The following is a 17885-nucleotide window of genomic DNA, read 5'->3' as shown; positions in this document are numbered from 1 at the left end:
CTTAGGCAAGTGAAAGGCTTCCTGCCAGCTGAGTCGATCTGCTTGCGATAGGTGTATTGTCCCGGGTTTCTGGGGCTGGGAAGCCTCAGCATAGGGGACAGGTCAGCTCCCTGACCTTGCTGTTGAACACAGACAAAGTGAGAAATTGTGAGCAAGTGCCAAAAGAAGGTGTTTCTGTAACAAACTGAGTGAAGTAGAAGGACCGGCTTAAGGGTGTAGGGAATCTATGACTGCATTGCATTTTCTGCGTGGCTTTGTTGGAAGTGGCTGGCAGGCTAAGGGGTGGCCACAGGTGATGGTGAAACTTGTTACACAAGGGCAAGGGGTGATGCTGAGAGCTGCTGGCACCCCGGCCTTGCGCTGGCCATGGATAAACTGAGCAGTTTTAATGCCCCCATGACAGACTTAGAAAAATGAAACCCTAATGGTCGGGAGGTGTGGGGAGACAACACAGGAGAGCAACAAGTGGTCTCAGACAACCCAGAAAATATTTGGTTTGTCAAGACTAGAGCTCTGCAAAAGGTAGAGCTCTCCCAGATACCTGCCTGGAATACAGGGCTGTTTGAAGAAAGGCAACCTGCTAACAAGCAGTGAGAAGAAACCCATTTTCTACACTGCTCACTGGCCTGGGGGACTCGCCGTGGAGCAGACATGCAGACAGGAGACTGATGGTGTTGAACATGATCAGACGTTTCTGGGTTATAGCCCAAGAATCTGACACTTTAAAGGTGTCTGGAAAAGACATAAACTGTCCTACTTCAGGGATGCAAAGCTACTTCTAATTAATGTGGATGAGGAAGAAGCACCCCCCAGGGACAGTTACTCTGTAATTGTCCAGGATATGAGGTTTTGCACCTTCTTTTGCAAAGCTGTCCCAGCAGCTAACGAGCAGAGGGGGTGGATCCCTGCCTGGAGTCAGCGTGATAATTTTAAGCCCGGGGCTGCTGGCTCAGTAGTTTTTTCTCTTCCCCGGTAATCCCCATCCCCACCCCTTTTATTCAGTGTTATGCCAAGCGTTTAGGAGCCCCGTGCTGTGTTAGCCTGAACATCCCGGTGTGTCCCACTCGCAGCAGGTCACATCACACTTTCACCCTTGCTGTGCCTGTTTGTGCTGCCCCAGCCCCCCCAGCACTGCTGCCCATCACTGTGCCCTCGTGGCTGTGTTACCGTAAATTCGGTCACAAAAGAACCCTCTAAGACTTTTTTGACTAGTTTGAAGTTTTAGAAGGAAGGCATTCTTTATTGCAGCACTGGATGCCCGGGGGATCATTCCACCTAAAGTGCATACCGAAAGACAAGGGCACACTTACATAGTGAGTGTATACAATGAATATTCATGTAATTTCAGAAAAGTACACACCTATTTCCAGAGAATGTAATGAGTATGTTAATACATTGCACAAGCATACTAAAATTTGGGGAAGGGTCCCTGAGAAGCTTCCACAGGTGTCTGCTGGTTTATCTGCCATGTCCGGGATGTACCCATCACAGTTGCAAAATTATGTCCTTGGGTGCATTCTTGTCTGAGGCCCCTTACAGCAATTAGCACCAAGTGCTTGCAGGCATCAGCTAGCAGGCTGTGGTGGCAGGTGCTGGGTGCTGGCAGAAGCAGGCAGCAGCCATGCCCTGGCCTAGCTGCTACGTGCTGTGAATGCCTTCAGCAGGGATGTAGCTGCTGTCCCTGTGCTCTGCCAGCACCTGGGAACACCCAAAATCACCTTTGCCCAGGTGTGCCTGGCAGAGGGTCTGGTGCTCACCACCCTTGTACCTGAGTCCACGAGCCCAGAGGGGAGTTTCCCCAAATGCCTCAGGTGCAGGCGTGGTTGGTGGTGTGGGAAGTCCATGCTGCCAGGCACATCCAGGGCCCAAACTGTGGGAAATGTACTCCAGGCATGATGGATGCCTCGCTGGTAGGTGGGAGCTATGTCAGTGGCCAGGGTGTTGCTGCTGTCATGCAACACCTGGCAGCCTGCTGTGAGGAACTGAAGGAGTTAATGCCTCAAGGACAAGCTGTGACCTTTGTGGTTAGTCTAAGGGATGAACTGTCTGCCTAAGGAAGCGCAGAATGCATCGAAGGGTGCACAGCTCCACTCCCTTGTGGTTGTATTGCCAAGTTCTCCAGATAAGCCTCGAAGCAGGCAGAGTAAACTGAGTAAAACCATATGTTCAGGTTAATGCCTACACTTTAATTTAGGAGCTTGATAAATGATGTAGGCCTTGCTAATGACTATACCCTTAAAGAAGCACTAAAAAATTGATAAGAGGGGAACACCGTGCCCCAGAAGGAGCCAAAGGCAGCATAATTACCCAAGAAGCAAAAGCTGGGGGAAAGGTAAAGGTGGCAGGGGGAGATCACGACCACCAACTCAATTGGATGAAAGGGCTGATGCACCCCATCCCCCCTCAACACGTGCAGAACCCATGCTCCACCTTTTCCTCACCTTTCATGCAAATAAGTTTGTGGAAAACCCGTCTCTCTTTGTCTAGTATGCAAATCAGGCGATAGGACAAACTTAAGAGGTGACAGAGAACTTTGCTAGGTGTGTACCCACCACCCAAGATTACCAGACCTGAGAAAACAGTGGAACCCAGGGTGGTGAACTTGATTCTTTGACTCTCTTTCTCTTCCTTCCTTTTATTTCCTTTCTTTTCTTTCTTACGGATTTTTCAGTAAAAGGCCACATCACTTACTATTCTTTCCAAGTTTAGGTTGTTTCTACTTCAAATGAAACATTTCAATGGGTCATTTGGTGTTGTTTCACCTTAATTTAACCTGAGGGTATCACAAAACCTCTATGACTCTCTGGGCTACCCAGTCCAGGTCATAACACCTGCTCATGGGTTTTGCAGTGTCTGGAGGTTTCTGCCTGAGTCATTCCCTGCTGAAATAGATTTTGTGGGGGATCAGGGATGCTTTGAAAATCTGGGAGGAAAAATCTCTGGCCATGTGCATGGAGAGCTGCTGTATGAGGTCCTGTCCACTGATGTTTCTTGCTCTTTCTCCAGCTCCACACTGCTAGCAGACTGAAACATCAAACACGTGGGAAGCCTGCCAGTCTGTCACCAGAGATGATCCCAAACCAGCTGAGGGTCAGCTCTCTGGGTTCCAGACAGGAAGAAGAGATGATGGATGGCAGGACTGGCTCTGAGCAGGACAGAGACCATGCCACTTCAGGGCACAGCCAGGGGCTTAAGTCGGAGCCCTGTTTCCAGACCGACTCTCTCTTGCCTTCCCCTAGTGCATCTCTGATATCTCAGCTCCTCAGACACCCAATGGTTGGCAGGAGCCTGGATCCCACCATCCTTTTCCCTTCCTCTCAGGCAGTGGCCCTGCCTCAGGACTATGAGCGCGGTGCATCTACTGGAGAAGGAGCGCAAGCCCTGGCTTTTGCTGGGACCTGTGCCCCAGCTCCTGTGCCCTGTGCTGGCAACAGGGACCAGCTCTCTGACCAGCACCTGTGGGACCAGCTCTCTGACCAGCACCTGTGGGACCAGTTCTCTGACCAGCACCTACAAGCCAAACGGGCCAGGGTGGAGAGCATCATCCAAGGCATGAGCCTCCCACCAACCCCTCAGGCATTTGGCAAGAGCCTGGAGGCAGCTTTTGGGCACGAGAGGGAGAGGGTTGATAAGATGCCTCCAGAGAGCAAGAGGAAGCCGAGGGTGCCCCAGCAGGGCACGGGGGCGGCCAGGCGAGTGGCCCCCACCAGGGGCAGCCCCCATGCCGAGGGCTGCCAGCAGCTGAAGGAGCAGCTCTGCTTTTTAGAGCAGCAGCTGAGGCAGCTTCAGGAGAAGTTCTCCCAGGTCTGTGACTCTGGTGACACTGCCCAAACCCAGGAAGGTGCTGAGAAAGTTCATCCACTGCCTGGAAAGCCTGGAGACAGATGGGACAAGGACAGTGCTGCTGCCACCAGTGACCCGTGCAAAGCACCTCTCTGGAGGGGTGTCCTGGAGGTGCATGGGCCAGAGGAGGACGAGGACAGAGGCAACACAGGTACCCTGCCCTCGGCAGCGAGGGTCCTCTCACAGGCTCTGAAGCATGAGTTGGCTGCAGTGACGTCCTGGGTAGTGGACTCTGTCCTGAAGACTGTCTGGCCAAAGGCAGCCAACCATCTTCTGCAGCAGCACTGCAGCCTCCCGATGCCAGGGCCAGATGCCAGGAGAGAGTATTTTGCTGCTGGGAAATGCAGAAAGCCACTTGCTAAGCCATCTCCCATGAAAGCACAGGGCTCACCCCAGGCTGAGGCCCTGTCAGGAGCTTCAGGGAAGAGCCCAGGCTCTCATGCTGGCTCATTCAGTTCAAAGGGGGTCAGAAAACCTGTGCAGGTATCCAGCATGGGTTATTCACTGGGCTTGGCCACCCCTGTTCAGGACAGCCAGTTGCTAAGCCAGCTGCTGGGCTACAGCCAGCACGGCCTCTGGGGTAGCGTCTCTTGTGGGATTCCCTCTGCTCTGGAGAGAGGTCCCCCAGAGCCCCTCGACTTACACTGGGGAACTGTCAAACTGAGGTCATCAGTCGTGAGACAGCAGCATCAGCATCCCCTGTCCCTGAGCCCTGCTGACATGGAGAGCCTGGCGCTGCTGCCGGCTGGCAGGGATGGCTGCAGGGAGCTGCAGGCTGCGATGGATGGGGCACCCTTTGCCTCCACCCATATATCCTTTGAGGGCAGCTGGAGAGGTCCCTGAACTCAGCTGGAGCTAGACAGGTCCCTGGGCTTGGATGTGCTCCCCTTGTCCTCCAGAGCTACAGCACAGCCCCTGCCTGTCTCCCCAGAGCCATGGTCCCCTGCTGCTCCACAGGGGACTAAAAAGGGGTGGGCAGGAAAGGGGTCCTGAGCTGTGGAGGGGCACTGCTGCTCCTCAGTGTTGGTTAGATGCTGTAGCATATCTGGGGGTAGAAGTCGGGAGCTCCCAAGCCTGCTCTTAAGCCATCCTGGTGGTCCCATCATCCTATGTCAGGAACAGGAATCTCACGGAAATCCCTGTTCCCACTGGCTTGGGAAGCGCCTTGGGGAGCAGTGGCTTCCCCAGGAATTCCAAAGCGAAAAGCTTCTGAGCCAGGGATGAACCCCTCCACCCTGCTGCCAGGCTGTGGGGAGGGGTTATCACAGACAGCAGGCATGTGTGTGCCAGGGCCAGTGCTCAGGGATGCACTGAGCTGCTCAGGCTGCTGTGTGCAGGCTTTCCTTGACCCCGATGCAGATGCAGGAGGCGCTGACCCCTGGCCACCTGAAGAAGGCCAAGCTGATGTTTTTCTTCACCCGCTACCCCAGCTCCACACTACTGAAGACCTACTTCCTTGATGTGCAGGTAAAATGGCAGCACCCAGTGCTGGTGCCAGGCTGGGCTCCTGTGCTGTGTGGCACCCAGCCTGCCTTGCTAGGGAACCATGGGGAAGGGGATGCTCTCGTGTCTCCCTGCCTCACTGGCAGGAGCAGGGGAATGGCACCCACTTCAGCACAGGCTGCCCTGGAGTGGGTGCTCAGGGCTGCGGCAGACCTGGGCTGCCAGGTCTTTGCGCTGGGCAATTGAGGTATTGGGATTAAAGCACATCACGAACGTGCCTCCCTGCCGCAGGGCAGCTGGGATCCGAATCTCAGTGGGGAGAGGCACCGTGGACACCCCCACGTCATGGTCCTGGTTGGTGCTTTTGCACCCCTGGGGCAGCGGTGGGTTTGGGGCCAGGCCAATGGTGGGTCAGGAGGCTCCAAGCTGGCATAACACCCATCCTTCGGCTCTCCACCCTGGCAGTTCAGCCGCTGCATCACCTCCCAGCTCATCAAGTGGTTCAGCAACTTCCGCGAGTTTTACTACATCCAGGTGGAGAAGTTTGCCCGGCAGGCCCTGCTGGAGGGTGTCATGGATGCTGGCACCCTCCGTGTCTCCCGGGACTCAGAGCTTTTCCGTGCCCTCAACATGCACTATAACAAGGGGAATGACTTCGAGGTGAGGAGGAGGAGCTGAGGCGCAGGGGTGGTGGGGTGATGGGGTTTGCTGGGGTGAGGGGGGAGCGGGGGACCCAGTGGTGCCGTGGGCTGATGCCTGTGTCACTGCAGGTGCCAGGGCGGTTCCTGGAGGTGGCCAGCCTGACGCTGCGGGAGTTCTTCAGCGCTGTCAGAGCGGGCAAGGACGCCGACCCCTCCTGGAAGAAACCCATTTACAAAATCATTTCCAAACTGGACAGCGACATCCCGGAAGGGTTCAAAGCCGCTGGCTGCTCCCAGGAACTGCTCCGCAGCTGAGTCTCTGTGAAAGCAGCCCTGGGTCCTGTGTGCAGCCACCGTGTGCTAAGCACCTCATGGGCACTCTGTACAGCATCTGTTGTTCTGAGTATTTTCTCTCTGGTCTGTAAGACAGCTCCTTGGGTGAGGCCTATCACTTGCCTCAGGTGCTGGGATTTTATGCTGTGTGTTTTATTCCCCTGCTCAAAGCCAGTGGGGTCCTGCTGGAGACCCTCGGAGGGGTGGGACAGAGATGAAGCCATCACGTTGGAGCCTGGGATATCACCCTGCCCCAGCTCTCCCTGTGACCCTGGGCGAGCCACCTTCCTTCTCTTCTCCAGAGGGCCACAGATCAGGGCAAACAGCCTTTCTGTTTATAAAGCAGGCAGAGGTCCTAGCAGCGGGCAAAGTTTTCTTGGCGCAGCAGACCAGTGGATGTGCACGCCTCCGTTTCTGTCCAGATACAACAAGCCAGTGTCCAAAGAAAACAGCTAGTGAATTTCAGCATTTTAAGCACCCCATGGGGATAGTTGACCCTGTCTGAGAGATGTAAAAACAGTGTTGTAGCCAGCACGAACGATACTCCCCCCTGCCTCCCCTGTGCTGTTCGGCAAAAGCCCCCCATGCAGCTGCATGCTGTGGCCAAGCAGGTGAGTGTGTGCTGGTGGAAGAGCCCAGGAGTGACCGCTCACCAGCGGTGTTCCCCGTGATGCTGGAGGAGAGCAGGGTGCGCAGCCGGCACCGCTCAGCCCCACAACCAGCCCCCATCATCCCATCACCTGGGAGTGCCATGCTAAACACCCACCTGTGTCCCCTTACACTGTGCTTCTGCTGGCAAAACTGCCCCAAACATCTCGGCTCCAGAACCTGCCCATGGTGAAAGAGGAGCACGTATTTGGGGACCTGTCAGTCCCTGTGGGTTTTAACACAAGTCAGCGAGGAGCTGGGCCCTGAGGTCTGCACCCCATTGCTGTAGGGTTGTTTCTTTTCCCTGTAACCAGGACTCAGCGGCCACTTTTCCACCTGATGGGAGTGTAGCAAAGCATTTTAAGGGCTCTCTCATCCTGGCAGAGGTGGTGATGGGGAGGGAAAGGCTGTGAAGAGGAGAGAGGTCCTGGGAGAGGCATGGCAGGAGGGCTCTGGGAGGGCAGCAGTGAGTAACTGAGGATGAGCAACGACATCCCCATGCAAAACACTCTGGGAGAACTGGGAGGAGGTCAAGATGATGTTGGATGTGCTGCAAGGTGAACAGCAAGTGACATGGAAAGGAAAAGCACAGCTCCAGCATCAGACAAGCAGATGAGGTGATCTCCAGGCAGTCTGTCTGCAGGGTAAGGAAGCGTCTAATAACATCAGGGCAGGATGGGGTCTCCAGTGGTTTTCCCCAGCTTGAGTGTGGCTGGCCAGATTTCCTGCTTCTGTTTGTATGTTCATTTCTTGAGGTTTGTATGTTTTACAACCCCAATAACAAATTTACTTTATCCATTTTTAAATAAACAGATGATTTAAGCTACCCCTTTATATCCCTAGAGATTTGATAATTTCTGCTCTAAAGCATTACCCTGGGAATTTCTTGCCTTTTGTTGGGAGAAGAGTAACACTGCAGCAAAAGGGCTTACTCCTCCTGCAGCCCCCACTAACCAACATGCTCATTTAAACCCACACCCTCACCCCAATGCCTCGGGGTCAGTCTGCTCCACAGTGCAACTTACTGGGAGCATCAGCAAGGCGGGTCTGGAGGCAGACTGAGACACATCCCAAAGCTTATGGGTGCCAGACTCAAATGTACAACGTCTGAGAAGTGCTGCTGGTGGCACCATGAGGGACAAGATGGTGCTGTTCGTACAGGCAATAACTACCTCGGAGCTTAAGTAATGCATTGGGTAGGCAAGACCAATGCTGATGGAAAAGGAAGAAAACCTTGGTCAGGGAAGGGGTTAGTAAATTCTTTTGGCTGTAGCTAAACAAAGTTTAGTGAAGACATCCTGCTGAAACAAAGCCCTTTTACCCAAAGTCCTCGGGGGAGCAGTTTCTTGCTTCCTCTGCTAATGCGCAAGTTCATGGGTGTCAGTAAAGTGGTAGGTGGGTGGCTGAGGGCAAGGCAATGCCCCAGATCACAGTCATGGAGCAGCTGAGGTTGGCAGGGACCTCTGGAAGTCACGTGGCCCAACCCCCTGCTCAAGCAGGGCCAGCAAGAGCCAGTTGCCCAGGACCATGTCCAGATGGCTTTTGAGTATCTCCAAGGAGGGAGACTCTACAATGCGACCATTAATGAAGATGTTGAACAGGATCGGACCCAGTATTTGGAGCATTATTTTTGTTCCAGCGTTTGCCATGTAACTGTAAGGAAGTGGGAACTACAGAGCTGTGTTTTACACTGGCTTTTGTGAAATGTAGACGAGCATGACAACAACAAACAGCATCTCACATCAGTTATCCTTTGTCTGTGATGAGGCCTCGCCACTTGTATCCATGGGTTGAATTCTGCCTGGGCAGCTTTTTCATCCAACATAAACAGGAAAAAAAAAAAAGCATGGTTAGAGCAACTGTGAAGGACACAAGACCACAGGACATGTGACTGGCTGGCATCTTTCCCAGCAGCTTTTCAACCCCCTGTCCACCTTCAGCCAAGTGTGACAGAGAGCAGAGAGGTGTCAGGAATGCAGAGAACGCATCTACCCACCTTTTGGTCACTTCATGCTCCCTCTGCAAGTAGAGCTCCTGTCTGGGGAGTGTGGGGTGCAGCTGCCTCTTCTGGTGGTGCTCATCTGCCCAGCATCAGGGTGGTTGCACCCAGGCAGGCACAGCTCTGCTGTGCAATGCTGAAGCAGGGTGAGCTGAATCACAGCCCCATGCTCCTGCGAGAGCCTTGGAAAGCAGCAGGAAGGGGGGACTTGCACTGCCTTCGCTTTATCTAGGTCAGAGGAACACTGATATGGAGAAGTCAGCACATCTGCTGGGACACAGGGAGAGCTGGGGACAATGGAGCCTGAAGCAGAAGGGAAATAGAGTGTGAATTCTTAACAAATTAGGGTTTCACTGGTTGTGCTGTGCAGGGTATGGTGTGTAATTTCAGTTACATTCTAGCAGTACCCGAGATATAGCAGCTGGTTTTCAAACACAGGCTAATGGATGACTGGCTCAGGCAGGTTTCTACTGACAGTGTGTCTGCTTGGAGGGCTGGGGGGAGAAGGGAGAGCCCTGCCCACACAGTGACTACAGTTGTCACCTTCAGGCATGGGTGGGCTCTTGCTTCACCATTTTCCACTCCTTACTTGAGGAAGCAGTGGGGATAGTGCACTCACCTACTACTCAGTTTCATCTTTAAAAAAAAAAAAAAATAAAAATCCTTTCCTTCACTCTATCCAAATTTCTGTGGTATATGCAAAAAGCCCACAGCCACCTGTAACTGTATCCTCTGGGAACAATTTCTTGGAGCTATCCTTTTACACTTCCAATCGCATTCATAACCCACCCACAGCAGCGCACCCCGTCCACACAGCTGAACAGCAGCAAAGACTGCTAAGCACTAAAAATCGGTTTGCTGTCTCCAGGCTGGTCCTGTAGCAGCCGAAAGAGGGAGATGTGACCACACTGACTAAGCTGGCGAGGCCCCAAGAACTCTTATGTACTCATCTATGTTATTACTTGCCAGAAGAGCCCATATTACACATGTACAGCTAATTACAGCTTGAGGCAGCTCCTAGTGAATGTTCATCCCATGTGGCAAAATAGCTTGGGGAGAAACTCTGACGAGCAATAAAACATCTCTTTTTTCCTTTGCTCCTGCTAAGGACTTGGACCTGTCTGTTGTGACTGAACCAGCCCTGGAAGTTCCCATCTCAAGCAGATGTTCTCGAAAGGGACCTTCTCTCAAATACATATCTAAGATGTGTATTTGGGATCAGGGCAGCTCTCTCCAGGTAAGCACCCCCTGGTGAGCCTGTGCTCACAAAATCTCAGCAACATTTGCTGTCCCATTACATGCACTGGAAGGACAGACTAATCCAGGTTACAGTTCAAATACATTTGAGAGATCCGACATCACTTGCCAGCTGGAGGAGACACCCCTTTCTCTGTCCCAGCTCACCAGCCTGCCTGCAGCACTAAAGACTGGGTGCAGGGATGAGCAGGGTGGGGAAGGGATCTCTGCCCAGATAGCAGTGTGGGCCAGCACCTCGACAGGGAGGCCACTGTGTAGCCCAGGGGCTTCTGAGGACTGTCAATGTTAGGTTAAGGGTTGGACTAGGTGACCTTCAAGGTCTTTTCCAACATAGATGATTCTGTGATTGTGTGAGATATTTACTCTGAGCACAGGTACACAAAGGAGTGAGAGGATAGTCAGCTGCTGCTGATAGTCAAGACTCACCTCCACCACCCAAAACCAGCAGGCTGGCGGGGAATAACGCTCATCTTGGAGGGGAGGCAGCTGGAGTGGGAGAAGATGGGAGGCACGCTGCCAGAGAACAAGCACATGTGTCTGTGAACAGATAAATACCAAACTCGTAAACCCATTTTTAAAAGCAGGCCTGATCTAGAATACTTGAGAACAGCTACTTAAGAAAAGCCAGTGAGAGCTGTGCCACAGATCTCAAGGAAAAGCATATTTAAGTCAACACTCAACATGTGTGAGGATACAGTCCATATTTACATAGTAATTCCTTCTCAGCTAACTGTACAGGCTGCTGCGTGGTAGGTGAAGTCCCACGTCATGATCAATTTTCTTTCTCTTTTTTTTGGTAACACACATTTGAGAAATTTCCTATTTGTCCTTTTGAGATGGCTTTCAGCATATTTACAGTAAGCAATCATATCTACTGTCAGCCTTTGCAGTATTTCTACAGGCTTCCCAGATTTAGTAATTTGTTTTTTAGCACTAGACTTCTGATTAAAAGTTCATAGGGTAATTTTAATTTTGTGTATTAGAGTCAAACACCGTTCTTGGTTTTGCTATTCCAATAAAATGGGTGTTACAGACACTTTCTGTGGCTATTTCCCATTACCTACTAAGCAACATTTAATGACACAGCATTAAGTCCAACTGGCATGAACCAAACGTGGCAGCTTCCCTGCTGGTGTTTATTGCTCAGGCTTTTATTGTTTTCTCACTAGTTGTTCTACTAGATTAACAAGGATCATTCTTAAAAGTGCCAGCCTGTACCCAACAGGACAAATCTTGTCGTTTTACCACAGTCATGGAAAATAAGCAACTAAAAGCAAGTGGTGAAGTGAAAAGCTGGGAGTATGAAGAGGAAAAAACCTGAAACTTCCAAGGAAAATATTTTACTGGATTTCCCAAAGCACATATATGTCATCCATAACTTTACACAAAGAACAGAAATTATAAAAAAATACTTTGTATTATTTTAAAAAACTAAGTGAAATAACTGACAACATATATGCATATATACATATCTATACACCTCTATATAAAACCAGTCCTCATTTGGTTCTCAGAGAGCAAGCATAGAATATTCAACAGCTTAAGTGTTTTCCATTTCTAATTTCCAGGTCTGTGAGTAAGAAATAGTAGACATAAGGACAACTTTTGAAAACACCATGAATCCATGCTCAAGGGAAAAGTGAGGCCAGCCCTATACATCTCTGCATCTACTGAGTCCCTATGACTGGCAGTGCAACCTGTGTTCAAATAAAAACAATTACAAAGGCTGCTTTTAAATAAAACACTTTAGGAATAGTAGCTACAGTTACAAAAAGATAATTCTGTAGAAACAGTATTTTTAAAAGCCACAGTGCTCTCCTCTCTTGAGCAATCATTATAAAGCAGAATATGATCTATTCATGTTCAGAAATGTCCCAGGCTGCAGCTGCGAGCATTACGCCAAGCAGCAGCAAAGCTGTATCTTCTCAGCTCTGACAGCTGCTGGCCCAGAGACTTTTCAGTTTGTTGTTTCTTTAGTGGAAGGCTGTGCCCATAGCATGGCATTTCCGAGTGAGCACAGAACAGCAGGGGCCTTTTGCTCAGCAGCAGACCCTTCAAATAACCTCAGGGTAGAGCGCAAGTCCCTATGCAGCGCCTGGAGTCACCGCTGCTGTCAGAGCTCAGGTAAAGCCCTTCAGTGCATTTTTCTTCATCATGCTGCAACTTCAAATAGTCAATTTATTCTGCAGCTATTTCTAAGCCCTAAGCTTCAAAGCAATTTCTCCTCTGTTTTTGACTAAATGTTTAATGAGCAAAGTTATCCAAAAGACCAGAGCAATCTTTGCAGGAACTGGCAGCATCTGGAAGTTGGAAACACTGTCTCAGTAATGGTCCAGTCAGTGAAGGTCTCTGTATTCACGGCACAGGATCTTGGCTTCCCAAGGCTGTAACAAGCCAAGGCGGGAGTGTTTGATCTGGTGACAAATGTCCTGTTTCAAGAACTTCATGGAGCTTTGATTATTTTTTGAAATATAAAGGTGTGACAATACTATATTCACCCATATGTTAGCACTTAACTGGAGACATGTCCATTAACACTATACTTTACGATTTGCTTGTGTAAGCATCTTCCATACCTGCAATGTAACCAGGATGCTGGTGGCAATGCTTTCTGCATTTGAACAGTCATACCCATCAGGGAAAATCCTTGCAGATCCTGGGCTTACTCATAAAGATGATTGCATTTCATTTTTCAGAAGGGGACCATGCTGGAAGGAATTATCTTTGGACCAGTGTTTCTTGAGCAGCTGCTGTGGGGAAGACAGCAATGGCACGGAGCATCTGTTTAGTGCCAAATTGTTCCTGTGTGAGCTCTTGAATAGCTGAGACAAAACTACAGAATCCTCCTTCTCCTGAGTTGTTGTAAGCTTGTTTCCATAAAACTGCACTGAGTATTTAAAACAAAAAGATAGCGATTTCTTTCCCTTACACACTCAGGAACAGTGGCTGTCCTGTTCCCTGCTAACAGCCTACAGTCTGTCTGCATCAATACACTGACAGTCAAGCCCACCACCTCCTCATGGTATTGATTTACTCAGACCACCATACCACCATCTGTGACCATTTGCCCCCAAATTTACTGGTTATGCAAAAGCCAGTTTAGCTTTTGTCTGTGTCATAAAACACAGGCCAACATTTATGTGGGAATGCCCTAACTTCAATTCTCAAGATCTGTTTCTTAACAAATAACAAATATTAAGGCCTCAGTCAGTCAGTAGACTAGCAGTTACCATCAGATCTTACCTCTCAATACTACCATATGACCTGTTCTGTCAACCACAGCCAACTGCCAACCTCAGAGCCACCCAGCTGCTCTTTCTGCAGAAGTTGTTCTCTGGCAACTAGTGGCAGCAGCCATCCTTTGTAGAGCAGCTCCTCTCTTTGCAAACGATGCCGGAACCAGTGTGGAAGGTGTTCCTCAGGAGCACAGCACTGACATCATCTGAAAGCACGTGTAATGTCCCAAAAGTCTTTTCAGAAAAATTTACTGGCCCTTGCATTGTCCCGACAACATGCTTCAGTGGTCCAAGGATCTTACTAGTTCAGCAGTTTGCAAAACTCAGCTCACCATTTCACAAAGCTTCTCCTATAAGCCTTCTGGTGCCAGTTCAATTGTCTTTATTCAGTATGTTATTGAATGGCTATGTGTTTGCAAGCATTCAGGGGCTTTTTCCACTGGAAATAAACCAGAGTTAAGAGCACCACACCCAAAACAACAATGCACACTGGAAGCTAAAGTTGAGAAAGGATTCTCAGGCATACAAAACAGCAATTAAGAGAGCTGGGGTAGAGGAAGGCAGAGAGGACAGATAAATGCAAGTATTGCAGATGTAACTCTGATATCATGCAGGTGTAAAACAGAAATCCATAAAAGTAATGGAGTAATGACAAGGTAAATATTGTGTTACAAATACAATAGCCCTAAATCCTGGTAGAAATACAGGAGCGCAGAGATTAATAGGGAGGAAGGTTTTATGCAGACACCTGTCCAATGTCTGTTTTCCCCATAAGACATTTAAACAGAACTGTAGCATTGGAAAAATCCCCTGCCATGACAACTCAGTTCTGCACTGTTAAGATGTATCACACAGGTATGTTATCAATACATACAACCATAGCATAGCTTCAGACATTCAGTGTGCCCCAGCACATGAATCCACACCATAGACAGTTCAAAATTACATGTGATTCATCCACCATACCACGTTAAGATGTAGCATCCCCCCAGCCCATCTGCAAAACGGAAGAGGACTGACTCACAAGGGTAAATCCCTAGATAAAAATCAAGTTAATTAGTCTATGAGAAGTTATAAGGTGATTTCTGAGAAGCATCACTGAAGACATGCATCTTTGTGCCATTTCCCTTCTGGTAACAGGGCTTATCTGCTCCACATTAACTGTTCAGAGCTTGGCTCAGACGCATCCCGGGCGCAGGACGGAATCCCTGTGTGCATAGGGTTCAAGGGCAACATGTCAGTGATGCTGCTGGAGGTAGGCTGCTGCTTCCAAAGGCAAAACTGCTCTTAAAATAAATCAAACTCCGTAACAATGACATCAGCAAAAGAACGATCCAAACAAAAAAAAAATCCCAGTTGATAACAGTGTAAGTCAAACAATGGTTCCTAATTGATACTAAGCATTCTTCTCCCCAAGATCACCAAAACCAGTATTTTACATATTGTTCTATTTTCAAAACCTTTGCCTTTTATCACAGTTAGAAAGTCAACCAAAAAAAGGATCTGACACTGAATGCTGAATTCCAATTCCTACTTTTTCGTAATGTATTTCTACCCTTTTATACTTTCCAAAATTCACTAATGTCCAGTCTGATTTTGCTAATTTATATTCTCTTTGCCAGTGATGATGCCGACCAAGTGCATATTTAAAATATTTTAATAATGTTAATGACTTTAAACTCAATGCAATTTTAGCGCTATTATTTCCAGAGGTCTCCCTTCTCCACAGATGGTGTATCACAGGTAGGGAACAATGAAACCAGTAACATTAAAAAAAAAAAAAAAGCAAGCAACCTACATATTGCAGAAAGTTAACAATGTTTCTACAATACACAGACTCTATCTGTACATTCAGCTATACTGTACTCTGTACTCACCAGGTCTACACAACTTGACACAAACACAGAATAAAAGAATAATCACAGCAAAGACTGAAACTTGAAAAACAACAGTGCAGAAAGCTCTGGAGGCCACACAGAAGTCTTAAATCCCTGCTGGATTAGGCTAGTCCAGCTGGAGAACTGAATGTAAAGGAAACTGATTTCAGCATCACACATTTAAGTTTTATATAATATACATATGAGGTGCATTACACATTTGTTTATGACCTGTGCTACAAAATGCAGAAAAAAGACACCCAATTAGGTTAATTATCACAAGGAGACAAGTACATTATTTGTCTCTCCTTCACATGGAGTCTAAAAAGTAGCTTCCACTGTTGAAAACAGATTTCCCTCATCTTGATACATGTAGCCAAGGATAAATTAAGATAAAAGGAAATGCCACAATAGTCCAGAAAAGGCAAATCAATGCGTACTACAAGAGATAAGCTATACATCTTTACTTAGGTGGGTAAATCTCCTAAACGGGAAGAACTAATATACCAAAGTCTCAACCTAAAGCATTCATCTAAATGAGAGACTGATACAGAACTGCTGCAGAAAGAGTATTTTCCAAGGCAATGACATTTGAAATCAATCCTATGAATAATAATACCCAGATGAAGAACATATATAAATCACACTCCTGCAAAAACATAGCCACCTCACCACCAGCCCTGGACCTCATGTCAGTTGTGCAGCTTTATAAGTAATGTGTATTTCTGAAGTTCTGTTTCACTAGGAATGGCAAAACAACTGTCCATGAACAAGAACACAGCACCTGTATTTTCTGTTTATGGAACTTAGCACCAGAAAGGTCAGACGCTGAGAAGAAATGGCTGAATGAAGAGAGAAATTTTGTAATACTCCTTGAGAAAGACACGGTCTTCCTCTACAAGATTGCTCAGCTGTAACAGACACGGTTGAGGAACTTGTCTCCAAAACTCTGCACTGGATGCTGCTGCATCAGAGTATGTAGTAGAGAACAGCCTTTAACAGAGAAATTCTCTGGACAACTGTGGTTTTTCAAATTAAATTCAAGACTATGACTTAGATGCAGAATCCAAGAAACTAGCAAAGCAGTGTGCAAAGTGACAATGTGATATGCTCAGCGTTTCTGCATTTAGCAAAACATAAATCGTGCCAGTCAACTTATAGATAGATAGTCCTTTCCTTCAACACAGCACATTGTAAGTCCAGCTTAGGAACAAGAGAAGGATGGAAATCCACAGGACTGAGAATCTTCGACAAGCCAGTACTGGACACAACAGACGAAGGAGGTAATGGAGAAATATTTATCACTGAAGGTCACAGGTTCCATCAGTTCCCCAAACTGACCCAAAGCCAAACAGCCACTTATGTTTTTTTACTGAGGTAAATCTAATTTTTCAGTCAGATTTTTATTCTGCTCCAAGTTCATCTTCAAGTAGGAGGTACAGATGTGCACTGTTGGCATACTACTAGCAACACAGCATACTCACCATGTTAGCGTGTCTTCCCAGCAGATTTGCAGATAAACTGCTTAAGGGGTATCTGAATATTCTTCTCAAGCTACATCTGAAACATATGTACTGCAATGAGACTATAACAGACAGACTTTTAAAGTAAAAATGAGGAAGTTTATACCCAAGTTTACTTTAGGGCCATCCCTTCAGCCTTACAGCAGATTCTCTGCCTGCTGGGAGAAGGGAAAGGAGACACAAATCGTTATATTCCTAATAAAGGAATATGTAGATTGTCAACTCCTTGGAAAAGGGTATTCACATTCCTCCTTACCTTAACTATAAAGTACCTACTGCAAAATGTGTAGTAATCATTATCATACATTGCGCAAACCTGTTTGAACTGTTCACGTTAGAACTTCAAGTACGTTTCTTTGTAAGAAATCTCAGTAGCATCTCTGATCAAGCTGAAGTTCTAAGATTTTTTCGGTAGAGTGAAGTTTTTATCAGTGGATTCTTCTACCAGAAGTACCTTTAGTGCTTTGGTTTGGATATATCCTTGTTTTTCTTCATTCCAAGAGGAAAAAAGCAAAAGATTCAATAAGAAACCTTGGAAGGCTTCAGAAGAATTATTTCTTGCTACAACATATTTAAAGACTCTACAATCCAAAAGCAGCTACTAGCAAGTTAAATCCCATTTGCCATTAGATGTCAGCAGTTGTCAAGCTTTTTAGCAGAATATAAAAAGACCTTTTCGTTTTGATGCCTCTCCTTAAGGCAGAAGAAAGATCTTGTTCCATATTTATGCAGCATGTAGGTTCAATGGGGCGCAAAAATCTCGACCGTGGACTGCAAGTGATACTCCACACAATAGCGCAATGTTAATCCACTGAAATCTTTTCCATAGTAAAGTGGTGATATTTTCTTTCATGAAGTCGAAGTTAATGGTTTAAAACTGTACTGGGCAATATGAAACCGCAAAAAATTAATTACAGCAGAAACAATTTCAAACTTTTGGTTTTTTTCTCCAATTTAATCCTAACATGAAATCAAAGCTTTAGTGCCATCTGGTTGTCATTACCTGAAAAATCTTGATTTCTGTGTGACTAACTGAAGAGTACAATGAGATCTGCTACCAGACAATTTCACAGATTTCACAGAAT

At 47.7% G+C, this 17885-nt stretch overlaps 1 protein-coding gene across 1 annotated transcript; it reads left to right on the top strand.

Annotated features, from left to right (window-relative positions):
* The first annotated feature begins 3054 nt into the window (after positions 1 to 3054).
* On the top strand, positions 3055 to 7742 carry PROX2 (prospero homeobox 2). Its single transcript, XM_074868413.1, has 4 exons — positions 3055 to 4653; positions 5203 to 5310; positions 5752 to 5946; positions 6057 to 7742. The coding sequence occupies exons 1-4, from the start codon at positions 3070 to 3072 to the stop codon at positions 6240 to 6242; spliced, it is 2073 nt and encodes a 690-aa protein (XP_074724514.1). The 5' UTR covers positions 3055 to 3069; the 3' UTR covers positions 6243 to 7742.
* Positions 7743 to 17885: the final 10143 nt, after the last annotated feature.

Source organism: Strix uralensis, chromosome 4, assembly GCF_047716275.1.
Source record: "Strix uralensis isolate ZFMK-TIS-50842 chromosome 4, bStrUra1, whole genome shotgun sequence".
Taxonomy (NCBI): domain Eukaryota; kingdom Metazoa; phylum Chordata; class Aves; order Strigiformes; family Strigidae; genus Strix; species Strix uralensis.
The sequence above is the reverse complement of the archived record's forward strand: the minus strand, read 5'-3'. Positions and strand labels throughout refer to the sequence as shown.